This window comes from Barbus barbus (genome assembly GCF_936440315.1).
Source record: "Barbus barbus genome assembly, chromosome: 12".
Lineage (NCBI taxonomy): Eukaryota > Metazoa > Chordata > Actinopteri > Cypriniformes > Cyprinidae > Barbus > Barbus barbus.
Window position 1 is genome coordinate 12,018,736 of NC_136740.1, and position 27,776 is coordinate 12,046,511.

Here is a 27,776-nt window from a genome sequence, read left to right on the forward strand (position 1 = left end):
GGGGCCGAGAGCCGTGGGAACGGAGCGAGGCCGGTGGAGTTAATGATAATGAGCGACACCTGCGACACTCACCGGTCTCGAGTCCCACGGAGGAGCTCCGGAAGGATAAGAGGAGGAGTGACGACAGTGGAAGAGGAGAGAGGACCGGGCCTGGATTTTATTTTGTGTTTTGTGTGCGGCAGTCGTCCGTGAGGGGCTGCCGCTGTACTTTTACGTTTGTTTATTTTGGTTATTAAATCTTTGAATGTTTGCCGGTTCCCGCCTCCTTCTTCCCTACCTACGAACTTTGTTACATTGGTGCCGAAACCCGGGAGGAAGGAGGGACACGCTGTCAGAGAGCCCTCGCTGCTGAGGGGGATCGCGGTGCTGACGAGATCGGGCAGCAGGGAGTAGCGGGGACGGCCGCTGGCTGCCCGAGGCGACGGTGGTGCTGGAGCGATGGAACATCAGGTGGGACGGAAGACTCGCTGCCGTGCTCCTGGGTCGAGGAGGGGGGCTGCCGTCCGAGAGGGAGCGGAGGAGTCGGCGCCATTCGCCGAGTGGCCGCAGCCTGCTGCCATCCGCCATATTGGGGAGGAGCAGGGAATGGGGGACTCGCTGCCGGCTGCCCTCGACCGGAGGAGCCATCGCCGTCCGCCAGGAGGCGGAGCGTCGAGCCGTCCACCAAAGAGGTCCAGTACCATCGCATGGCACCGCGAGTGAGAGCCTCTCAGCTGGTTGAGGACCAACCAGCAGTGTGTCCGGGAACCGGACCGAATTTATTTTTTTTTTCCTCTCTCCCCTCTCTCGTCTCTGTCACTCCTCATCCTTCCGTCTCCTTTTCTCTCGCCTCGTCTGTCCGTACCCCCAGGTACGCCGCGGCTGCCCTGACGGGTGGGAGTAGAGCGCAGTCTCGAGGGTACCCCCCGGCCTGCGAGGGGCGATGGGGGTATGTGGTGAGTGGGGCGGGGCCGAGAGCCGTGGGAACAGAGCGAGGCCGGTGGAGTTAATGATAATGAGCGACACCTGCGACACTCACCGGTCTCGAGTCCCACGGAGGAGCTCCGGAAGGATAAGAGGAGGAGTGACGACAGTGGAAGAGGAGAGAGGACCAGGCCTGGATATTATTTTGTGTTTTGTGTGCGGCAGTCGTCCGTGAGGGGCTGCCGCTGTACTTTTACGTTTGTTTATTTTGATGATTAAATCTTTAAATGTTTGCCGGTTCCCGCCTCCTTCTTCCCGAATCTACGAACGTTGTTACAGCGTACTTGTCTGTACTTGTGTTCTTGTGGACTTGTGAAACGTCATCAGTCGCTGCCCAAGTACTGTTCCAATTCAAAGTTCACATCTAGCCAAGTCCAGTTCAAATCCCCGGATGTGTTCTTGATCCGCCCCTTTTACCGAGGATGCATCGAGAGGTGACTTGTGCGGACTTGATACGGGCCATAACCCAGAATTCAGTTCGTCCTCCCGTCCTCGAGAGTTCGTTCTTCTGAGTCGAACTTGGCAAGTCCAAACTCGAAAGGACGGAAGTCCAGACTCTGCGAACTTGGTATTGAGAAACGGCCATAGTGTTTAATTATTGTCATGAGTCCGGGTCCTGCAGTTCTTCCTTTCAACACCAGAGGTCACCATCTCCCGGACTCCACTCCCCTAACTGCACACACCTGCCGCATATCATTCACCTGACATTCATCATTACACCCGCAGCTGTTCTCCATTGCCACAGACTATTTAGTCTCCTTTCTCTCACCACTCTGCCTGCTTGTATTAATGGTATTATTGTAGTGTTTGTGCTGGTCTGGGTTACATGCACTGTGTTGCCGTCTCGTATCCCATTCCTTTAATGCTTTGCCGTGTTTATTTTTTTTGCTTATTTATGCTTATTTTTTTGCCGTGTTGGCGTTTTTGTTTATATTAAATACCTTTACCTGCACTTGGACCCAGACTCTGTTTTTTCCACGGCTTTCCTGAAGCGGTTCTGTGACAATTATCTCATATCTTCCATATATGAGCTAGTTGATTCTGCACATTAAAGTTGGATAGGAAGTATTTTTACATCGAAAAAAATAGAACGTCAACTTTAATCAGAACACTGATATATGAACACTGATGGAGGGAAAGCGCAGCATAAGAGAAAGCTTTGAAGGTAGCTTTCTGTTAACTCTTAAATACCCTATAAAAATTATAATGCCCCTCTATATTGAACTCTTAGGAGGAACAAAGTTTGTGCCCTCTTATTGGTTCATCTTTTATTTTTCATATAACCTCATTTAACCCAGATTTTTCCGCTATAAGGTCAAAAGTCACAGTTTTTTCTCCTTTGCACGCCTACCTTTTTATTTTTTGTGCAGTATTGACTCGGAAGGAGGTGTGTCCAGGTATCACAATGCGCTATAAAACATCATGTAACAGAAGGAGAGGCTCAGCCTGCTGTGTCTACATATTGTCTGTCCAATTGGAGCTTTTGTGAGCACCACATGGGGTAAGCCAAAAACAAAAATGTTATTTGTATATTAATTCCTTTTTTGCGTACTGTTTCATTTAGGATAGTCTGGACGTTCACAGACCATTCAAATGGTAGATTTTTATTTACAAATAAAAATAGCCTAACTAACTTTTAACTTTTATTGTAGGCTATGCATTTCCGATCATATCATATTTCACTTGTAGGCTAATATACTTCCGTTTATGTTGTAATCGGTTTGGTAACACATGCATGCGGGTTGAATGAATTTAAACTCAGAGATGAGCTTATGTAATAATAACACCAACATGCTAGATAATGACAGTAAAAAAAAAAAACATATACGTAAAACATCTCTTTATGATTAGTTAAAGGTCCTGTATTTATAAGAAAATATGAATGCAGCAGTAATGTGTTTTTTCCAGTTATAAATCAATGCCATTTTTTTCATCCCCTCATTTATTAAAATTTTAAAAATGTTTAATTAGTAAAAATATTAAGTCTATATAGGCTTCTTGAGTTGCCTTTTAAGGTTCTTTGGAGATTTAAAAAGGTCTAGAAACCCGTTTTAAAACCCGTTACATTTATAAGTTCTTCAGATGAGTGTCTTGGTTCCCTTTTAAATCACAGTTAAGTCAAGTCAATATTATTTGAATAGCACTTTTAACAACGCAAATTGTGTCAAAGCAGCTTTACATCAGCTTGATATAAAGCTGGGTGGCTTTATATCAGATGTACAGTATTTAGACGGGGAAATAGTTTGTCGAAATAGTGTCATTCTCCTCTGGCCAGACAAATTCAGTCTAGGCTAAAGCAGAATCAGAATTACATTGCATTGCATCTTAAAAAAAGCAGAATAAAAAAGTTTTTAAAAAGGTATCATCAGGATACAAAACCTTTTTAAATGTGTACCTCCTTATGCTTACAGTAACTATTTTATTTGTTTAATTATTTTATTTTTATGTTTTAGCAACACAAACACTGTGCTGTCACAATGAAAGAAGAGCCGAGCGCTCAGTCGACAGACCCTCCACCGTACTTACAAGGTGTGTTCTGTATATTCATTTACATTTTACATTTACATTCATTCATTTGCCAGAGATTTTTTTCTTCCCAAAATGACTAGCAGCAAACAATATTCATAGTACATAAGTCTAAAATAAAATTAGATTGGTATAGTTTGAGTAGAAGTCATTTAATTAAATGGCAATTCTAAATATATATATATATATATTTGTAAAATGCTGCGTCATTTAGAGTTAATTATTTATATTTGACAGACACCTTAGACTTACGTTAAGTAAGTAACTGTTCTTAAGTAAGCATAAACCACTTTTGTGCAGAGGTGATCCCCGAGGGCTTCATCAACCTAGCTTACACCCAGGATGAGAAACCTCAGGAAGACAAACCAGAGGAGCCAACGGAGTCCTCTGGGAAATCAAAGGGCAAAGGGTAAATGTGACCAAGGAGCAGAGTTTTTAGTTTTGGATGTGTCTGATTTGTATTAGATTGTTATTAGATGACTCGTGTCATTTGTAAGTAAACTACAGTCAAGAAATGAACAAGAGCTGGGGCCAAAAATTCCCCAGAAAGTTTTCAGAATTCTCTAGTTATTTAAAATGATCATCAATACACCTCTAGTGCTTTTAACTGATACGGGGGTTTCAGACCGGGTACCCCCAGGAGTCTGCAAGGGACTGTTGTACAATTTTAGGATTTTTTTTTTTTTAGCTTAAAATCTAAATTTGACCATAATTATTATTATTTTTGCATTTTCAATATCAGAAGTCATGACATTGATCTTATTTTATTATAACACATTTTACCATAAAATAAAAAATATATTTATTTTTTCATTTTATATTTTTCGAGAGCCATAGTTTTAATGATAAATTAAATAAAAATAAATGTGCTTGTAATTTTGTAACACAAATATTTGTTAGTGTTGCTTAGTATTTCCAAATCAAAAATCAATTTAAAATATTCTAATTTCTCTTTGGCATTGTCATCAGCTTGCTCTTTTTTTCACTTTGGAACTATATTTATTGTGAAAAGCAACATTCAAAAACATTTGAATTGAACTATATACATCTAATAGTCAATTCATATTTTAGTTATAACATAAATGACAATTACTTAAAGGCATACAGTTTGCAAACATTTGGTCTAACATTTTATTCCATATATTATTCTGTTCTATTTTGGCTGAGGATTTAGACACCATATGACTGTATCAATTAATTACATCAATGGATAACTTATATTTTTTTATGCCCCTTAATATGCCTTAAAGGTAAAAAAATATATATATTTTATTTTAAAATGATTTTATTTTAAAAATTTCAAATGGCCATTAATAAATAAATACATATGTAAATCAATCAATCAATCTGAAACCTTGACTATTTCTTGTTTAAATAGCAAAAAGGGAAAAAAGTCAAAAAAGAAGAACGAGCCAGTGAAAACAGTTGGATTTTTTCAGCTGGTAAGTGTGCATCTCTGTAATTCTACATGACAGAATTAATTTGCAGCTTTTATAAGCAGTGATATAACATGCAGTGCTAAGCAGTCAGGGACGGCAGTCAGCATGTTTGTTGTGATGCAGTTTCGGTATGCCACCTGTCCAGAGGTGCTGCTTATGCTGATTGGCCTGCTGTCTGCAGCTGCCCATGGTGTCGCGTTGCCTCTCCTGTGTGTGGTTTTTGGAGAAACGACTGACAGCTTTGTGTCAAGTGGACAGAGACTTAATCTGGCAGGTATATTTAATAGAACAATAAAGAAACATCCATGTAAATGCATGTTAAATGCTAATGAATTCATGTGGTTGAAACACCAGTCAAATCCATCTCTTTAAAAGTCAATAGAATGGACTGATTTGAGTTTAAAATTTACCTCTAGTGTTACAGCTCAGCAATCATCTCATACATTTTAACTTTAATGCGGTGGTCTGGTTTTACTGGTTTTAGGAAATGTTTCTCTCAAATGTTTGCAGGCAACTTCACTGGAAACTTCACCCTCACAAACTCTTCAACGTGTTTGGCTGGTTCTCCTGAAATAGGCATTGAAGACAAAATGACAGAGTGAGAGGCCATCTGGTGTCAGATTCATTCTCATTCAGCTCTCCCTTTAATGATTTAGTGAAGTTTCTTAATTATGTTTAACATTAGTGCAGGAGTTGAAATGTTAGAATCATCCACCTTTGATTCATTCACTTTGTTGAACCTTGACCTAATTTGCTGGTTTATTTGCACAGACACGCTTATTACTTCGTTGCGATTGGGGCTGCGGTCCTGGTTCTGGGAACGTTCCAGGTAATGCTTTTCTTGTTAACTGCTGCCAAGCAAACAAAGCGGATCCGGGAGAAGTACTTTCATGCCATCCTTCACCAGCAGATGTCATGGTTTGACACGCATCAGATCGGAGAGCTGAACATAAGACTTACTGAGTACGTGAAGTGAAGCCACTTTCCAGGCTCGTTTCTGTCACCTGACCAGTTCTTATTTACATCTCAGGTGTTTAAACTCTTTTTAAAATGTTCCCCCAATGCAGTGATATAAACACAATCAACGATGGCCTCGGGGACAAAATCTGTGTGTTTGTCCAGTTCTTCTGCACATTTATTACTGGTTTCATCATTGGTTTGATCTATGGCTGGAAGCTGACGCTGGTTATTCTTGCTGTCAGTCCTCTGCTGGCCGGATCAGCAGCTGTTTGGTCTAATGTATGATGTTTAATAGTCTATTTTTGTTTTTAGATCAAATGGTTTGATGAATAACATAGATAAATGAATGAAATAAAATATAAAAATAGAAATGATTAAATTAAAAATTATATAATTTTAAAATATCTTAATTTTAATATTTTATGTTTTTATTTATTTTATTAATTTATTTGTAAATATCTTACCTTTTTGTCGCCTGTAGATTCTTGCTACTCTGACCAGTAAGGAGCTTACAGCATATGCTAAAGCAGGAGCAGTGGCTGAAGAGATTTTAGTCGCTATCAGGACTGTTGTGGCATTTAATGGACAGAAGAAAGCTGTGGAAAAGTGAGCAAATTCTGTGTTTTTCATGCATCACCATACGTTCACAACTATTTTGTCACTTGAACAGGGGAGATTAGATTAGGCCGTCTTCTAAATGTCAAGAATGCGATCGAGCTGTTCTGAGTGTGTCCGTAAAAGATGATAAATGGTTTTCTGTGACAAACTATTTTCGGTATTCTAGGTATGAAAATAACTTGATAGAAGCAAAGAATTTTGGGGTAAAGAAAGCCATTACCACCAATGTGTCCATGGGGTTGACACAGTTCATTATATTTGGCACTTACGCGCTGGCATTTTGGTACGGGACAAAACTCTCTGTGGACGAGCCAGAGAATTACTCAATTGGAAAGGTCCTCACTGTAAGTTTGTGTGTAACTTTTATTTATCTGTTTTTGAATAAAGTCACAGCAGGAGATGTTTTTTTAACTACCTGCTTTGTTACTTTCTCGGCAGGTTTTCTTCTCTGTGATGATTGGCTCATGCTCTTTGGGTCAGGGAGCTCCAAATCTGGAGAGCATCGCTAAGGCCCGGGGTGCTGCTTATGAGGTCTACAAAACAATTGACATGGTACAAACTTTCAGTCTGTCTTCATTCTTTATAATAACAATACCCGTATTGTTATTCTGGATGACTAATTTCTGTTCCCGTTACCTGGTGCAGCCTCGTCCCATTGACAGCAGTTCAAAAGAAGGTCACAAACCAGATCATGTGAAAGGAGATATTGAATTCAAGAACATCCATTTCAACTATCCCTCCAGAAAAGATGTGACGGTAGAATTGCATATTTTTCCACCTGTCAGGAACTTTATTATTGATACTGTACACTGTAAAAAAAAAATCCGTAAAATTTACGGAAAAAAACTGGCAGCTGTGGTTACCAGAATTCTACCGTAAAAAATACGGTAGCAACGTTTTATGTTTTACGGTTTTAACTTAAATTTACAGTTAAATACCGTAATTTCTTTAATTGATATAATCTTAACATACCAACCTATTAAAGTACTGAAATCTGTTTTTTTCCTTTGAAATACACTGATAACCACCAAATGCAGGTGATGATGAGAAAGTCACATGATGAGCCAAAGCCCACCACAAGCAATTTTTAAACAATAGAATATACAGAAGGTGCACAGTGTCATTCACACAAGCTTTAAACACCATCATGGTGAGACTCATTAAACTGAAATATGCTATAAACATTCATTTAACAACATTAGATGTAACATACAACCCTAATAAACATAACCGATAAGAAAAAACTAAGAAGAAACAGTTATTTCAAAGAAAAAAACGTCAAATTCAAACAGAATTTGAAATGGAATGCAGGGAATTCTGGGAACGTCAGTTTACGGTTTTTCCCTGTAAATTTTACAGGAACTTTCCGTTAACCATGTAACAGGTTTTTACCGTAGCATTTTCACAGTTTTTTACCCTTAAAATCACGATCATTTTTTACAGTGTACATTCTATGTGTTGAAATTATTAGTTAATGAAATATTGCTTTTAATGATTATTTAAAAAAATAATTAGTAGTAGTTTTATCAATGATAATGTATGTCTACATAAAAAATGCTAAAAATGTAACATTGTCATTTTAAATGCTGAAAGGTACAGTGCAGTAAAATATAAAATGAAAATGGATGTTCATTTTGAAATTACTTGTTAATACATTATTGCTTTTAAAGATTAACTTTACTCAAAGTGAGCATTAGATGTTGGCTATGGTAATTTAAATGTAAAAATAAAGGAAAAGGCACACAAGAAGTTTATTAGTTAAAGATTATTAAAAGTAGGCTATTATATATATATCAATAATGTATATAGAGATATCCATTATTGACTAATACTAATACATTTAAAGGGATAGTTCAGTCAAAAATTAAAATTTTGTCATGAATTAAGACTTTCGTTCATCTTCTGAACACAATGAATGACTGAATGAAATGCGAGAGCTTTCTGACCCTGCATGGACAACAAAGCAACTACCATGTTCAAGATCCAGAAAGGCTGCAAGGACATTGCCAAAATAGTTGAATATGTTGAATAAAGTCATTATTTTTGTTTTCTTTGCGCACAAAAAGAATCACTGATGTCAAATGGACTATTTTAATGATGTCCTGACTACCTTTCTGGGTCTTGAACGTGAACAAAAATATCTAAATTAGTGTTCTGAAGGTGAACGAAGGTCTTACGGACCTGGAACGACATGAGGTGAGTCATTTAAGTCTGCAACATTACCTTTTAACCAATATGGTACTGATATATTGTGCATCTATAGAAATTATAACCTACTAAGGACTGATTCAATGTGTCCCTGTGCAGATTCTACAGGGAATGAGTCTTAAAATCCCACATGGAAAGACCATTGCATTGGTTGGAGCCAGTGGCTGTGGGAAGAGCACAACAATTCAGCTTCTGCAGCGCTTCTATGACCCTGATTCAGGAGAGGTAACACTGACTAATGAGCAACCATGTATCATTTCACCTCTCAGCATTCCTTCAATACTTCATGTCACACAGAAAATGATGGAATTCAGTCAGTCTCAGGAAAGAAGAGCTGTTTAATGAAATGTGTACAATTACAGGTGACTCTGGATGGTCATGATATCCGCTCTCTGAATGTGTGCTGGCTGAGGGAGAACATGGGTATCGTAAGTCAGGAGCCTGTTCTTTTTGGAACCACCATCGCTGAAAATATACGCTATGGTCGTGAAGACGCCACTGATGAGGACATTGAACGAGCCATTAAAGAGGCCAATGCCTACGATTTCATTTCCAAACTACCAGATGTGAGTACTGTACTGTACTTTTTTTATATTAAAGGTTTTGACTCAGTTCTGTCACGAGTCTGGGCTCTGCAGTTCTTCCTTTCTCCACCAGAGATCACCATCTCCCGTCCTCCCAGACTCAATTCCCCTAACTCCACACACCTGTCGCATATCACACACACCTGTCACAAATTACACTCCCAGCTGTTCCCCATTGTCATGGACTATTTATACACCACACTCCCGCTACTCTGTCTGGGTCTTTAGTTGTAATTGTAATTGTTTGTAGTGTTTGTTCATCTCTGGGGATACATGCACTGTGCTGCCGTTTTATGTATCCCGTTCCTTATACTGTTCACGGCGCTCTCTAAGTGTTCTGTGAAAAGTTCAGCCCCTAAAAATTTAAGGAAAAAAATAATATTGGTTCTGTATTGGTTATCGGCCATAACTTAAAGTGCCCCTATTATGGGTTATGAAAAGTTATTTTTTTGGTTTTGGGAGTCCCCGACAACAGGTTGACATGCATGCAAGGTCAAAAAACACTAAAATTTTCTTATAATATGCATTTATTTTTCCCTTATTTGCTCAATGACTCCCAAACGATTCGCTCAACCATTCATTTTTACAAACCCCTCCTTTGCGTGACTCTAATCTGCGGTGATTGGTCCGATTGGTCAATTTAATTTAAAGCAGTGATTGTGAGAAGTGCTACTTGTGTACAGTACAGCCGTTACCGGGGAAACTATTTTAACGACAACAAGTGGGCAGGCAATATGCTAATGTTTCCTTTTGATGTCAACATTCGTTAACTTAAGATTCGTTTTAAAAACTATTAATTTCAATGATTCAGAGTCGACTCTTTCTTTTGAGAGACAATAACTTTATACATAGTGCACTTTCAGATTTAAAACTTTGCAGGATGTTTTCATTCACTTAGAGCTATGAATGAATGATGCATTTATATAGCGCATTTATTGTGTATTGCCGATTTGCCGTACACCCAAAGCGCTTTACAATCACGTGGGAGTCTCTCCTCAGCTATGTTACACACTGCATGAAAGGTAATTTTCAAATATCCATAATAGGGTCACTTTAAAATTAATTATCTGCTTTTTTATGGGCCATAATTTTAATATTGGTCAAACCCTACTTAGAAATGTTTTGATTTTTGCATTTTGAACAGATATTATGTATGTGAGCTGCACTACAGCATACTAAAAAAACAAGTTTTTTTTTTTTCTACAAGAAAATGCTATTTCATCTGTTTGTTTGTAATTGTTTGTGAAAATTACTAGTCATTTCTGAATGAAAATTATTTCTTAACCGTTTTATTTTAGTGTAGTTGTGTTAAGACTGAAAGGTCGTTTTTCTCTGAGACAGAAGCTGAACACTATGGTTGGAGAGAGAGGGGCTCAGCTGAGCGGAGGCCAGAAACAGAGAATCGCTATTGCTCGAGCTCTCGTCAAAAACCCCAAAATCATCCTGCTGGATGAGGCCACATCAGCCCTGGACACACAGAGCGAGTCCATTGTTCAGGCAGCTTTGGACAAGGTATGCAAAACATAGTACATTTTCATGAGTACTGGAATAGACAGGTTACAGTTGCTTATTATGGGTATAAATGCCTTTTATTACTGTTTTTGTTGTGCTAACAGAATATTAACCCAAAAAAATTGTAACACTGCAGATTATAGTTTTTTATGATTGCTTAAGCACGATTTTAAAAACAAGGCTCTTTTTTTCAAAACACAACACACAATTCACACATCCAGACACACAAGTATCAGAACAACTCAGATCGTTTGCTAAATGAAGCACTTCATTCAAAACTTTACAATCATTTAACAAAACCCAATTTTGTCACCACATGGCACACACATGGTTCATACAACCTGATTCTGTTTGAACCACTTACACACTATGGTGCTCAATCTTAAACACATGTAACATTTCTACATTTTTCTAATGATATACTAGTCTGGGTATTATTCAGAAATATTGCTAGAGTACACTCCATGACTGACCAAACACAACACACAAGACCAGCACTGTACATTGATGAAAATATTTATTTCTCTCCCCATTGTAAAATCAGTCAATACATCCATGCATTTCCAAAGGTTGCATATTGCACTGAAAAGCAGAGCATATTCTAAATGCAATATAGAACATAAACAACAAAAAGATTTGTGGAGAGATAAAGAAAGCATAAATAATAAACAAAACAAAACAAAAAAAACTCAACATCATCTCTTTGCTGCATCTGGCCATAGCACTTCGTCCACATCCTCTTTCGCAAAACCGGCGAGGGAAGAATCTTCTTGAGTGGCGAATCCATCCTTGCACAGACCCTGAATCAATCAGGTCACAGGCCTCCTCCATGTGTTGAATGAGGGACATCCTGGCATAAGGCTGGAGATTGTAAACCATCCATCGCCATGCCAAAAAAAAAATTGTCCCAGATGACAATGTATGTCATCTGCTCTGCATCCACTTGGTCCTCTGCTGTGACAATATTGTGTAGTCTGTCTAAAAATGTGAATATGTAGGCCATGTTGTAAGGGCCTAAGTTGGCATGCCGGTGGAGGACCCCATTCTGCATGATTGCAGCATACACTCACCTAAAGGATTATTAGGAACACCTGTTCAATTTCTCATTAATGCAATTATCTAATCAACCAATCACATGGCAGTTGATTCAATGCATTTAGGGGTGTGGTCCTGATAAAGACAATCTCCTGAACTCCAAACTGAATGTCAGAATGGGAAAGAAAGGTGATTTAAGCAATTTTGAGCGTGGCATGGTTGTTGGTGCCGGATGGGCCGGTCTGAGTATTTCACAATCTGCTCAGTTACTGGGATTTTCACGCACAACCATTTCTAGGGTTTACAAAGAATGGTGTGAAAAGGGAAAAACATCCAGTATGCGGCAGTCCTGTGGGCGAAAATGCCTTGTGCTAGAGGTCAGAGGAGAATGGGCCGACTGATTCAAGCTGATAGAAGAGCAACTTTGACTGAAATAACCACTCGTTACAACCGAGGTATGCAGCAAAGCACTTGTGAAGCCACAACACGCACAACCTTGAGGCGGATGGGCTACAACAGCAGAAGACCCCACCGGGTACCACTCATCTCCACTACAAATTGGAAAAAGAGGCTACAATTTGCACGAGCTCACCAAAATTGGACGGTTGAAGACTGGAAAAATGTTGCTTAGTGCCAATTGGGCATCGTTTAAATGCCACGGCCTACCTGAGCATTGTTTCTGAGCATGTCTATCCCTTTATGACCACCATGTACCCATCCTCTGATGGCTACTTCCAGCAGGATAATGCACCATGTCACAAAGCTCGAATCATTTCAAATTGGTTTCTTGAACATGACAATGAGTTCACTGTACTAAAATGGCCCCCACAGTCACCAGATCTCAACACAATAGAGCATTTTTGGGATGTGGTGGAACGGGAGCTTCGTGCCCTGGATGTGCATCCCACAAATCTCCATCAACTGCAAGATGCTATCCTATCAATATGGGCCAACATTTCTAAAGAATGCTTTCAGCACCTTGTTGAATCAATGCCACGTAGAATTAAGGCAGTTCTGAAGGCAAAAGGGGGTCAAACACAGTATTAGTATGGTGTTCCTAATAATCCTTTAGGTGAGTGTATATTGTGATGTTACCACCACGTTGACCCGGGACATTCAAAATAGTTCTGTGGCCAACGATGTTTCTCCCTCACCCTCTTACTGCAACATTGCCTTCCATTTTTGAAGACACACAAACTCATCTTTTGCTTTTTTTATGGTGTTTGCACCTGATTGTTGAGTTTACAGTTAAGCAACTAAGTGTCTGCACACCAGAGGGCTGTGTTTGATCAGTTGGTTTATAGGGGTGGTATTTTGGAAAGCAGTGTCTTGAAATGGCAAAGAAGTGACATCATGTTAGATTTCTGTGTCTAGTGTAAATAAGTGTGTTTAGTGTCTCGCAAAACACTGTGTGTAGTGTTTTGCAAAAAGTGTGAGGCTGAGAATGTGCTTATAGTTCTGCAGATCTGGATCTTTGAGTTTCACTAACTGTGTGTTATATTTAATTTTAGTGTAAGCAATCATAAAAAACTGTAATAATTTTGTGTGTTGTTTCTTAGGCCAGAGCAGGACGTACTACCATTGTGATTGCACATCGCCTGTCAACTATTCGTTCAGCAGATATAATCGCTGGCTTCAGTGAAGGCAAAGTGGTGGAACAGGGAACTCACAGAGAACTCATGGCCAAGAAAGGAGTGTATTATTCTCTTGTAATGCAACAGGTACATGTTTGTCCCTCTACATGGTAACTGTGTAATAATAGTGGGATAGAACTGACTTTATGAATTTCTATGCTGTTGTTTCCTTAATTCAGGGTTTTCAAACTTAACAAATTTGACATTCTTACACTTTTGTTTTGCTTTCTAAACTATAAATCATGTAATTAATCAAATTTATTTTATTACATTGTCAGCCACTATTTGTAACGGTAATACCAGTAAGAGAAAATAAATATTTTATTATTACTAAAGGTTTATACATCTTATTTCTTTATTCTTACAGTTAGAAGAAAAAAGATACATTGACAATCTTTTTTCTTATAATTATAAGATAGAATTTTATTCAAATATTTAACATATATATATATATATATATATATATATATATATATATGTATGCATATATACATATTAGATGTGTGTGTGTGTGTGTGTGTGTGTGTGTGTGTGTGTATATACATTTTTGACAATCTTTTATCTTATAAATATAAGATAGAATTTTTGTTATATATATATACACTTATTTATATATACATTTATTTATATATACATATATTTATATATATATATATATATATATATATATATATATATATATATATATATATATATATACATATATATATATTTATTTATTTATTCAAATCTTGGGTTCAGTAAAATTTTATCTTTTTTGAAAGAAATAATCTTTTACTGAAAAAGAAAAAATCTTTATACTGACCCCAAAATTTGTAACAGTTGTGTGTGTGTTTGTGTGTGTGTGTGTGTGTGTGTGTGTGTGTGTGTGTGTTGGTTGCAGGGCCGGCTTTGCCGACAGGCGACACAGGCGGCCGCCTGGGGCGCCATCTGCTGGACGGGGCGCAAAATTGCAGAATTAAAAAAAAAAAAATGTATAATTAAATGTATGTATGTATCGGATTATGAAAGCTGCGCACACGCTGTACACTTTTACTGTACACTGTCCACACACTGCTTGTATTTGTCCATTTCTTTTACTAGATTATACTATCCTAAAAAACGTCACTCTGACAGCTGTCAAACTCACGCGCGTTGTGGCGCGAAAGTTCCCCCCCTTGGTGGTTGAAGGCTATAAATGATCATATATAATCAAAGGGGGGGGGGCACCAAATAACCTAGAGCCGGCCCTGGTTGGTTGGCAGTACTGTGAAATTATAAAAGGCAATTATAATGGAATATTACCATTATAATATCATGCTTAATATTTCTGTCACTCAGTATAAAGGAGTCTTTATACTCTTAAATTAAAAATATATATAAAAATGGCTGTATCCTTTAGGAAGGGGGTATTTAGAGTTATTTGGCATAATGTTTATTTATTTATTTGTTTATTTTTCTACTCATTTACATTATCAGACCTCTGGGAGACCAACTGATGATGATCTTGATGCCAATGAAGATGATACTCAGGATGTTTTTGAGGGAGAAACCGGTGAGGAATCTTCTGAAACAGAGACTCCTGAGGGAGGAATGGAAATGCAAAAGGAGAATGGAACTTTCAGACGAAGCTTAAGACGTGGCAGTGAGAGACGTTCCTCCAGAAAGAAGTCCTCAAAGAAGAAGAGCAAGAAATCCAAAAAAGACAAAAAGGTACATGTAATCCGCATCTTTGATGCTACAGAGTGAATCACACTGGTGATTCATAAATGGAGTAATTGGATCCTGTTCATTTCAAATTCTTTTGTAGGAAAAAGAAAAAGCTCCAGAAATACCTTTCACTAAAATTCTGGCTCTGAACAAGCCGGAATGGCCGTACCTGCTGGTGGGCACGCTGGCCAGCCTTGTGGGTGGAGCTGTTTATCCCTGTGTGGCTATTATTTTTGCCAAAATCATTGGTGTGAGTGTCCTTTGTCTGTGTTCGCACATCTCTGAACAAAAATCTCTATTGTGTAGATTTTGCTTCCAGCTCATCTGCTCATGATAGTTTCAAAATAATTCATTCATTTAAAAATGAGGATTGGATTTTACACTAGTCCCATAAGCACATAGCATTTATAATGATTTAATTATAAATTAAATGTTCAGTTCAATAGAATCTCATCTGTTTCTAGGTGTTTGCAGAGGTTGACCCTGAGGTAAGGCGGCAGAAGACCATGATGTTCTCACTTTTCTTTCTATTAATAGGAGTAGTGGCCTTTATCACCTATTTCTTCCAGGTGAGTCTATAGGTGTGTTTCCATTACAGAGTTGCATAAATCTTTTGCATTATTTTATAAATGTTGATAAAAACTATTGCGAAATGACTGTGTTTCTATTACCTGATGTTATGCCACTAAAACGTAATTTTTTTCCTCTCGTATTAAGTCATGGCGACGGATGTTGGTAGGTTTGGATATATCGCACTAGCCATTATTTTTATTCGAAGGAGACGTATACATGTATCTTTAGCAAAGCAAAAACTTTTTTGCGATGAATGGGAGTTTTTGCTAAATTTATGTGATTCTATTTCTCAATTTTGCACAATTTGAAGGGTATTGGAAACAAAGCTTATGTTGCATTATTAGTAGTGTCTGCTAGCATTGCTTTTGCTCATATTTTGGGTTAGAGATATGAACAAACCCCTAACCTTTGTTTCACAGCAAAAAAAAATATATATATATATTATTTTATTATTATTTTATTATTTTTTGTAATTATTTTATTATATCTTTTCATATGACAACACTGAAGAAATGACACTTTGCTACAATGTAAAGTAGTGAGTGTACAGCTTGTATAACAGTGTAAATGTGCTGTCCCCTCAAAATAACTCAACACACAGCCATTAATGTCTAAACGCTGGCCACAAAAGTGAGTACACCCCTAAGTGAAAATGTCCAAATTGGGCCCAAATTGTCAATATTTTGTGTGGCCACCATTATTTTCCAGTACTGCCTTAACCCGCTTGGGCATGGAGTTCACCAGAGCTTCACAGGCTGCCACTGGAGTCCTCTTCCACTCCTCCATGATGACATCACGGAGCTGGTGGATGTTAGAGACTTTGCGCTCCTCCACCTTCCGTTTGAGGATGCCCCACAGATGCTCAATAGGGTTTAGGTCTGGAGACATGCTTGGCCAGTCCATCACCTTTACCCTCAGCTTCTTTAGCAAGGCAGTGGTCGTCTTGGAGGTGTGTTTGGGGTCGTTATCATGTTGGAATACTGCCCTGCGGCCCAGTTTCTGCTTCAGTATGTCACAGTACATGTTGGCATTCATGGTTCCCTCAATTAACTGTTGCTCCCCAGTGTCGGCAGCACTCATGCAGCCCCAGATCATGACACCCCCACTCACCATCATACTTGACTGTAGGCAAGACACACTTGTCTTTGTACTCCTCACCTGGTTGCCGCCACACACGCTTGCACCATCTGACACCAAGTTTATCTTGGTCTCATCAGACCACAGGACATGGTTCCAGTAATCCATGTCCTTAGTCTGCTTGTCTTCAGCAAACTGTTTGTGGGCTTTCTTGTGCATCATCTTTAGAAGAGGCTTCCTTTTGGGACGACAGCCATGCAGACCAATTTGATGCAGTGTGTGGTGTATGGTCTGAGTACTGACAGGCTGATCCCCCACCCCTTCAACCTCTGCAGCAATGCTGCCAGCACTCATACGTCTATTTCCCAAACACAACCTCTGGATATAACGCTGAGCACGTGCACTCAACTTCTTCGGTCGACCATGGTGAGGCCTGTTCTGAGTGGAACTTGTCCTGTTAAACCACAGTATGGTCTTGGCCACCGTGCTGCAGCTCGGTTTCAGGTCTTGGCAATCTTCTTATAGCCTACGCCATCTTTATGTAGAGCAACAATAATTTTTTTTCAGATCCTCAGTTTCAGAGAGTCCTTTGCCATGATGAGGTGCCATGTTGAACTTCCAGTGACCAGTATGAGAGAGTGAGAGCGATAACACCAAATTTAACACACCTGCTCCCCATTCAGACCTTGTAACACTAACGAGTCACATGACACCGGGGAGAGAACATGGCTAATTGGGCCCAATTTGGACATTTTCACTTAAGGGTGTACTCACTTTTGTGGCCAGCGGTTTAGACATTAATGGCTGTGTGTTGAGTTATTTTGAGGGGACAGCAAATTTACACTGTTTTACAAGCTGTACACTCACTACTTTACATTGTAGCAAAGTGTCATTTCTTCAGTGTTGTCACATGAAAAGATATAATAAAATATTTATAAAAATTTGAGGGGTGTACTCACTTCTGTGAGATACTGTGTATGTATATATATATATATATATATATATATATTAGTGCTGTCAAGTGATTAATCGCATCCAAAATAAAAGTTTTTGTTTATATAATATATGTGTGTATACTGTGTATATTTATTTAAAAGCACACACATACAGTATATGTTTTAAATATTACATGTATATATTTATGTTCATATAATTTATATTATATATACACACACATGTTATGTAAGCAAAAACTTTTATTTTGGATGTGAATAATCGCTTGACCGCACTATACACATTAAAATAATATGAGTTTGGTAAGAATTTTTACCAAACAATTCAGTTATTTCCTCTTATGTCCACCAATGCTGCATTTATTTAAGTAAAAATACAGTAAAACAGTACAATATTCTTGTAATATAAAATAAAAATTATTTAAAAAATATATATATTATTATTTAAAATATATGTTTTATGTTTGAATTATTATGAAATATTTCAATATGCAATTTATTCCTGTGATGGCATTACTGAAATTTCAGCATCAATACTCCAGTCTTCAAGAGTCACGTGATCTTTCAGAAATCATTCTAAAATGCTGATTTGGTGCTAAAGAAACATTTTTATCATCAGCGTTGAAAACAGTTGTTCTACTTAATATATTTGTTGAATATATGGTGTATGTATAGTTTCTGTACATAATATTCACATCTGTTGCTCTGTCCTGTAGGGCTTCATGTTTGGTAAATCTGGGGAGCTGCTAACCATGAGGTTGAGAAGTCAGGCTTTCAATGCCATGATGAGACAGGCATGGCACATTTCCCACATCTCTCGTTCCATTACTCTATGCAGTTGAGAACTAATCTGGCACAAACAAATAGCTATTGAAATTTGTGCTTCATCCTCAAGCCTGTTTCTCTTAACAGGAGATTGCTTGGTTTGATGACAACAACAATGCAGTGGGAGTCCTGACCACTAAATTAGCCACAGATGCGTCTCTGGTTAAAGGGGTGAGTGGAACACAGTGATTTGCCATCAGAACCAGTAATTAAGCTTTCACTGTGGATACAGCCAGTGTTTTTGGCTCTGGTTCATTACATCCATCTCGTTAAACCGTTATAGGCCTGGCTGAATCTGTTTCTCAGTCGTATTTATGTGAGAGCTAATCCATATGACTACAGATTTTAGTATTAATAGCTTGAATTCACAGGTACACGACCATTCAAATGTTAGGGGTCGGTAATATTTTTTTTTAAAAGTCTCTTATGCTCACCAATTTATTTGATCAAAAATACTGTAAAAACTGTAATGTTGTGAAATAATTATATTCTGTTTGAAAGCATTTTAAAATGTAATTTAGTCCTGTAATGGCAAAGCTGAATTTTCAGCACCATCACACCAGTCTTAATTTCACATGATCTTTCAGAAATCATTCTAATATGCTATTGTTATCAATGTTAAACACAATTGTGCTGCTTAATATTTTTGTAAAAACCATGATACACTTTTCAGGATTCTTTGACATTATTAGAAATCTTTTGTAATGTTATAAATATTTTTACTGTCACTTTTTATCTAAAGCATCCTTGCAGATTCAAATAACCTTACTCACACCAAACGTTTGAACAGGAGTGTATTTGAATATTATATTTATTGATAATGTAGCTTAGTTGGGTAGTGACTTCTTTCTTTTCTCTTTTTCTCATCTCTAGGCTGCAGGATCCAGATTAGGTCTAGCCACAAACACTATCTGTTCTCTTGGCATCGCTGTCATTGTGGCCTTCATCCATAGCTGGCAGCTCACCTTGCTTATCCTTGCCTGTGTCCCCTTTCTCACGGGGGCAAATTTCATCCAGATGAGAGCCATGGCAGGACACGCATCCAAAGATCAGAGTGCACTGGAGATGTCTGGCAAGGTACAGTATAATGGTCATTTGACCTTTTTTTTGGTTTTGTTTTGTTCAATTTATATGATTTAATACATGCAATAAAGGATTATGTGTAACTGACTCGTAACTCTTCCCCACAGATATCCACAGAAACTGTTGAGAACTTCAGAACGGTTGTTGCATTAACCCGCGAAGACGTCTTCTTCCACAAGTTTATTGACAGCCTGAGCAAGCCATACCGGTAAAATCACATTTTTAACACTAAACATTTTAATACAGGGGTTTTCAAACTGGGGTCTGGGGACCACAAGGTGGCACTAAGGGCCCCATGGAAAATTTGAAGCAGGAGACAAAATAAAAATATTTCACAAAATGTACTTTAGGGCGATGGTTTTCAATCCTGGTCCTCGGGACCCACTGTGAAACCCCGGCTAAAGTCGCATAATCTAATTCTGAGACAAAAGAGCAGCAAAATTGTGATGGCAACAAAAATGACGAAAATAGGTAATTTGTGTTTATTGCTGTAAATGATAGATTATATCAGTGGGTTCGAGATGCAGTTCTCTAATTTTCATTTCTAACATGTTAAACGCTGAAATTAATAACTTTATTGACACTGTTTTATTATTTTTGTGCAAAAAAATACATAAATACATTGTGAATAATAAAATAAAATACATTTTGCAAAAAAATACTAAATAGCCTACTGATTTCAATCATCTCTGAGTTTACTTTAGATGCAGAAACACCTGCTGAATCTCATATCATTTGATTCAGAAACTACAAACAGACCTTAATATCAATTCACGAGAGTGAAAATCATGTCAGTGCTGGGAAAGGCAAGAAAACTATGACTTTAGTCAGGTTCCGAGTTATGTATGAATTATTTCGTAAATTTCATCGATATGTGTATATATATATATATATATATATATATAGGCCTATAATACTATTACTGTTTATTGTAGACTAAATGACTCTTATTATGTATTAATAAAAAGTTTTGTATGTCCTACGGAAGCAAAGCACCGTCTCATGTTTTGGTTTTTAGAAAAAGAATATGCATGAATGAGAAAGTAAAGTGCAGGATGTGCTTGATGTTAAAAAAAGTTTTTAATCATAATAAAACACAAAAAAGATCTCATAACAATATGTTACACGCACTGACTGAAATGATCACGCGTCTCTCCGACAGCATGCACTCCCGGATCCATAATGAACGGTCAGACCCTCAGACACAGAATTACAGTATTTCAAATTATAAGTCTTGGCGTGTATTCAAGCAAACATAGTCGGTTTATGACTTAATTGAATATTTGGGGAAAAACATCTGATGTGTAACAAATATTAGATCTGTGCATTAGCCTATGCTGCCGTCTATGTCATTAATATTAATCAAACAATAGAAAATGAAGTGAATCACTCACTGCTCTTGAGTGAATAATTTTAGTAGCTAAAAATAATCAATTTATAATAAATACTTACAATAAAGACTATACAGTGATTTTTTTTTTGTGTGTGTGTAATGCCGGATTTATTCCAAATGTTGCACAATGAATTAGATTAGATTAAATTAGATTATTTATTAAATTTCATAAACATAATTCATACATAATTAATTGATGTATTAATGACATTTTCTACTTTTATTTCATTTTACTAATAACCTCATACAAATCATTTCAGTGAATTGACTTGTAATTGTTGCTACAATCAAGCTCTTGTGGTTCCCCCCATTTGTTTAAATGTTTTTGTGATTTTTAAACATGAGCATCATAATAAATGGACAAGTTTTTAGCATCATTACTCCAGTGACATGATCCTTCAGAAATCATTCTGATATTTCTGATGTGCTGCTCCAAAAACATTTATTATTATTATTATTATATTTAAAACAGCAATAGATTTTTTTCAGGCTCATTTGTTGAATAGAACATTCAGAAGAACAGCATTTATCTGAAATAGAAATCTTTTGTAATATTATAAATGTCTTTATCATTACCTTTGATCAATTTAATCGCCCCCCCCCCCAAAAAAAAATAAATAAATAAATAAATAAAATACTGACTCCAAGCTTTTGAATATTACAAAAGTTTTTTATTTCAGATAAATGCTGATCTTTCTATTCATCAAAGAATCCTGGAAACAAATGCACTCAACTGTTTTAAATATTGATAATAATAATAAAAATGTTTCTTGAGCAGCAAATCAGCATATTAGAATGATTTCTGAAGGATCATGTGGCACTGAACACTGAAGTAATGATGCTAAAAATTTATCTTCGATCAAAGGAATAAATTACATTTTAAAATATATAGAAAGTAGTTGTTTTAAATAGAAAAAAATATTTCACAATATTACTGCTTTTGCTGTATTTTGGATCAAATAAATGCAGGCTTGGTGAGCAAAAGATAATTCTTTAAAAAACATTAAAAATCTTACTGTTCAAAAACCTTTGATAATAATTTGTTTATAATAATAATAAACTTTTAATAATAATTTGTTTTGACTTTAGTGCACTGACAATATTATCACTTAATTTTGAAAATATTTTTAAACACTTTTTTTCTTATGCATTATAAATACGTTTTTGTATTTGAATATACATAACCTTTATTTTTTTAGGATAGGTGTCCCTCACAAGCAGTGTTGTTATTGATAACTTAATCAACTGAAATGAAGCACTAAAGCTAAACAGAAATGTATATGAAAAAAACACACAACAGAATTATTCAAATGAAAACTGAAAATCTGAAAATAAAAACTAATTAAAAAATTAATAGCAACTATAAAAGTATATAAATAATAACACTGCTCACACGGGAATCATTATATTCGGGGGTTCTAAGGACTAAAACTTTTGAAATCTCAGAAACTGCAAACAGCTCATTTTATCCGTGGCTCAACAAAAGTGCTCAGCTAATGCCAAATCTTATTCAGCCAAATCTTACAAACAGCAATATGTGATGTTTCAGATCTAGTTTGTGTAAAGCACCCATCTACGGAATCACCTTTGCTCTTGCCCAAGCCATTCCTTACCTGGTCAATGCCACAATCTTCCGCTTCGGAGCCTGGCTTATTGCACACTGCTACACAGAATATGAAAATGTTTTCCTGTAAGTACAGTTTTTATCAAGACTATCTCTATATATATATATATATGTGTGTGTGTGTGTGTGTGCACCTGGTATTCATCACGTCCTGGGGACCAAATGTCCCCACAAGGATAGTAATACCAGTAAATCTTAATCTTGTGGGGACATTTTTTGGTCCCCATGAGGAAACAAGCTTATAAATCATACAGCATAAAGTTTTTTGAAAATCTAAAAATGCAGCATGTTTCCTGTTGTTACGATGCTGTGCGGAACAAGGAGCGCACGACGAGGATATACAATAGTTTTTCCTTTAATCAGGATTCCAGGAGCAGATACAAACAGGGGAGTGCACACACATCAATGATAGCAACAATAACCGACGGTGAGACTAACAAAGACAGGAACTTATAAAGGGGCAGATAATTGGGAAGGACAGGTGTACACAATGACTAATTAAACTGAACTAGGACACAGGGGAAAACAGAAAACCCGACATGGAACAGTCACAAAAAACCCAACATGTAACATATCGCCCCCTCCCGGCAAGGCGTGGCCTCACGCCGTAACGTAACAACTGAGGAGGGCGGGTGGGGGATCTGGAGGAGGGTGTGGAACCGGAGGGTGGCAGGGAATAAACATAAGAGAGTCCAAACAATAAGTCCATGGGGGAGTGGAGGGTGGGAGGAGCCAAGGGGGAGCCAGGAACAGGAGGAGCCAGATGACGACCCAGGCCACAGTCCAGATGGTGGCCCACGGGGGAGCCGACGGAGGGAGGAGCCATGGTGGAGGAGGGACCGCCGACTCCATGGGGCCGACCAACGGCGGCGGAGCAGGTGGTGGTGGAGCCCGAGGTGGAGACAGAGAGCCGAAGAGCCAGGGTGACGCCGAAGATCCGGAGGTCCAAGGCGGAGCAGATGTCTTCGGCGACCTCGGCGCAGGCGGAGATCCGGATGGCCGCGGCGGAGCCGGAGCGACAGAGGACATAGGTGGAGCAGGAGGGAAGGAGGAGCCCAACGGAGCCGGAGGGACGAAGGGACGGGGCGCAGCCCAAGGAGAGTAGTCCTGAGGTGCAGGTAGGGGGACGACTGACCAATGCGGAGCCGGAAGGACGAGGGAGCCCGGTGGAGCTGGTGGGTAGACGGGATCCGGTGGAGCCGAGGGAGCTTGAAGGCATGGTGGAGCCGCAGGGTCGCCGGACTGAGGCGGAGTCTGGGTCTCGGAGGCTGAGGGCGGAGACGAGGGATCCTCCAGACTCAACGCCAACAGAGCTGGAGGTCGGCAGACCCGCGGCGAACCCACGCCACAGATGGTGAGCTGAGGGTGAGCAGAGGGGCTGACGAACTCAGGCGATGAGGGTGTTGGAGTAGGAACCAGATCAATGAGAGGCGGTGGGAGAGGGAGGTCGGGTGGGATAATTTCCCAGAAGTTCAATACAGGAGCTGGCTTAGGGATGATCGTGTCAGAGTGGAAGTCAATGAGGTTACCCAGGTCCAATTCATGCTCACCCTCAGCGGTGGCGCCGTGGGCGGGGCGTTCCATCGCCCCCGCGATCTCCACAACTTTCTCCACCGTCGGATGCACTGCCGGCTCTCGCACCTGGTCAGACGTTTGGGGCTCGGGCTCCGGGACGATCGGCAGCTCTGTCGCTCCTGATGGCGATGGCTCAACGACCGCGGCAGGCTCTGGCTCTCCGTCTGCGGTGGGCTCGGGCAGCTCCGCGCTGCGGGGTGGTAGTGGACTGGGCGCTGGGTCCCGAGTGGGGCTGGTGTCATTCTCTGCGAGGTCCACGGTGAGATGCGATTTGCAAGACACCAGCACCCACTCGATAAAGGCGGCGAGGCTCTCTCGAGGACCGTCCCCGGACAACTGCCCACGTGTGGTGTTGTTCAGTCCAGCTTCGTAGAACGAGCAGAGGCAGTAGTCCGGGAAGTGTGTTAAGTTGGCCAGGAATAAAAAATCCTCTGTGTGGTCCTCGAGAGAGCGATCCCCCTGTTCCAACAGGAGGACGAGGACACCGGGATCCATAATAAAAAATAAAAAACTTGGCAAAAACCGGGAAAATAAAACGGGGGAAAAACGCCGCAAACTTGCTGTTTTGGTCGGTTATTCTGTTACGATGCTGTGCGGAACAAGGAGCGCACGACGAGGATATACAATAGTTTTTCCTTTAATCAGGATTCCAGGAGCAGATACAAACAGGGGAGTGCACACACATCAATGATAGCAACAATAACCGACGGTGAGACTAACAAAGACAGGAACTTATAAAGGGGCAGATAATTGGGAAGGACAGGTGTACACAATGACTAATTAAACTGAACTAGGACACAGGGGAAAACAGAAAACCCGACATGGAACAGTCACAAAAAACCCAACATGTAACACCTGTGAGGGCTAAGTTTAGGTGTAGGGTTGGTGTAGGGCAATGGCACATACAGATTGTACAGTATAAAAACCATTACGCCTATGGGATGTCCCCATAAAACATGGAAACCCAACATGTGTGTGTGTGTGTGTGTGTGTGTGTGTGTGTGTGTGTGTGTGTGTGTGTGAGAGAGAGAGAGATTTAAATATCAAGCTTGCTCTTTTGATGTGTTGGTTCGTCTTCCACAGGGCGTTTTCTGTGATTGTCTTTGCTGCAATGAACATTGGTCAGTCCTCATCACTCGCCCCTGACTTTGCCAGAGCCAAAGCAGCAGCTGGGAGGATCTTACTGCTGCTAGAAAAGAAACCAGCCATCGATATCTATGACGAGTCTGGACACCGACCAGTAAGTATGAAATTCTCAAACGGTTAGAAGTAGTCACCAACAAGCACAATAATATAATATAACATCTTTTTTTTTTTTCAGACAAATTTTTCAGGGAATATTGAATTCCGAGATGTGCATTTCTCCTATCCAACGCGTCAGAATGTGAAAGTCCTGCAGGGCCTGAATGTGTCCGTGTGTCAGGGCCAGACGATGGCACTGGTGGGCAGCAGTGGTTGTGGCAAGAGCACCACCATTCAGCTTCTGGAGCGTTTCTACGACCCTGCGGCAGGCCAAGTGGTGAGTTCATCAGGTGGTTTTGTGTGCCTAGAGGTCTACGCCATTATTTTTTGCTCAAGGGATCAATTTATGAACTCATGTTCAGTCTGGTTTTTGCTTGTCGCACAGTTTTTAGATGGGAACGACAGCAGAAGTCTGAACCTGGCATGGCTGCGCACGCAGATGGGGCTGGTGTCTCAGGAGCCCATCCTGTTTGATTGCACCATTGCTGAGAACATTCAGTATGGAGACAACAGCCGCGTCGTCAACCAGGAGGAGATCGAGGAAGCTGCAAAGAAGGCCAACATTCATAATTTTATCCTTGGCCTTCCAGAGGTATGCATGATGTCTCTATTAATGTGTGTGTTTATGAATTTTGCTTTACAAACAAGTTCACTACTTATTTATTTAATAAAACAAATCATTAAAAACAGTAATATTGTGAAATATCATTAGACTTATTACTGTTTTAAAATGTTATTATTTTATGTGAAGGCAAAGCTGAATTTTCAGCATCATTGCTTGCTCCAGTCTTCAGCGCCGCGTAATCCTTCAGAAATCATTCTAATATGCTGATTTACTGCTCAAGAAACATTTCTTAATATCATCAATGTTGAAAACAGAATCCATAAAGTTTTTTTTTTCAGGATTAAATAGAATGTTCAACAGGGTTATTATTGTTACCTAAAACCATAAAACAATTTTTGTTATTTGAAATAAAATAAACTTTTAACTGAAATAACAATAAAAACAATATTTAAAAAAACATTTAACTTTTTATTTCAACTAGTTGCCATAAAATTTCTCATTTAGTTTATCTTTAGTAAAATAAGTAAAACTGAAATATAAATGAATGTAAACTATATAGACGTATTATGAAAACAAATATAAATGACAAAAACACATTACTAAAACTTTAATTAAAATTAAAATGAACATTAATGAAAAATATTTTTTAACAAAAGTAAAAATGAAAACTAATTCAAAATATTTCTTAAAATTATAGTATCTTAATGATAATAAAGTAACCAGTGTTCAATAGAAAAGCATTTATTTAAATACAATTTATGATATAGTAATGTCTACACTTTTGATCAATATAAATAAAATTCATCAATTTGAATTTTTTCCAAAAAATATGCATATATATATATATATATATATATATATATATATATATATATATGTGTGTGTGTGTATATGTGTGTGTGTGTATATGCTCTAAGCTGTCTGATTTCATGATCTATATACATATACAATATCGTTTCAGAAATACAACACTCGAGTTGGAGATAAAGGCGCTCAGCTGTCTGGAGGACAGAAGCAAAGGGTAGCCATCGCTCGAGCTCTAGTCCGCAATCCCAAACTTCTACTGCTGGACGAGGCCACATCTGCACTTGACACAGAGAGCGAGAAGGTTTGTACAGACTCTTACACACATTTTCAAAACTATTTCAGAGTATTTTGATCAATTTAATAGTAAAGTAAAGCATTAGTAAAGTTAATTTTAAAGTTTCTTTTTTGATGCTGAATGGACTGTATGCGTTTCTGTTTTCAACCAGCAGGTGGCACTTTTGATAGTTTGAACTTGTGTGCCTGCATCCTGCTGGTTTTAGGGAATACCTTTAAAATCCTAAATGTACACTCTACATACATACCCCCTGAGTTTTAATGTCTTATTACATTTAGAAAAGAAAACAAAAGAAGACCAAACCTAAGACTCAAATCAAGAGATTTCAGTGATAAAGTGTTGCTTGAAATATCCATTTACCTCTGGGTGCCACTTCTTTCTTTCCTGTTATACAGATTGTGCAGACGGCCCTTGATGACGCTCGGCATGGCCGCACATGTATTGTCATTGCCCATCGCTTGTCCACTATTTATAATGCTGACATCATCGTGGTTGTTCAGAATGGGAAGGTGACTGAGCAGGGAACGCATGCCCAGCTCATGGCCAAACAAGGGGCCTACTATGCTCTAGTGAATGCACAAGTGTCTGCTCACTAA

At 38.7% G+C, this 27,776-nt stretch overlaps 1 protein-coding gene across 1 annotated transcript; it reads left to right on the forward strand.

Annotated features, from left to right (window-relative positions):
• Window positions 1–3,440: 3,440 nt before the first annotated feature.
• On the forward strand, window positions 3,441–27,776 carry LOC306877848 (ATP-dependent translocase ABCB1-like; the record flags this gene model as incomplete). The annotated part of the gene is made up of 28 exons (XM_079429841.1): window positions 3,441–3,492; window positions 3,790–3,898; window positions 4,868–4,931; window positions 5,052–5,202; window positions 5,439–5,526; window positions 5,700–5,891; window positions 5,996–6,167; window positions 6,370–6,494; window positions 6,673–6,850; window positions 6,945–7,058; window positions 7,152–7,262; window positions 8,814–8,939; window positions 9,077–9,280; window positions 10,640–10,810; window positions 13,405–13,566; window positions 14,938–15,171; window positions 15,269–15,418; window positions 15,633–15,737; window positions 18,488–18,565; window positions 18,684–18,767; window positions 19,470–19,673; window positions 19,787–19,887; window positions 22,622–22,762; window positions 25,355–25,511; window positions 25,593–25,790; window positions 25,899–26,105; window positions 27,040–27,186; window positions 27,576–27,776. The coding sequence occupies 28 exons, from the start codon at window positions 3,441–3,443 to the stop codon at window positions 27,774–27,776; spliced, it is 4,026 nt and encodes a 1,341-aa protein (XP_079285967.1).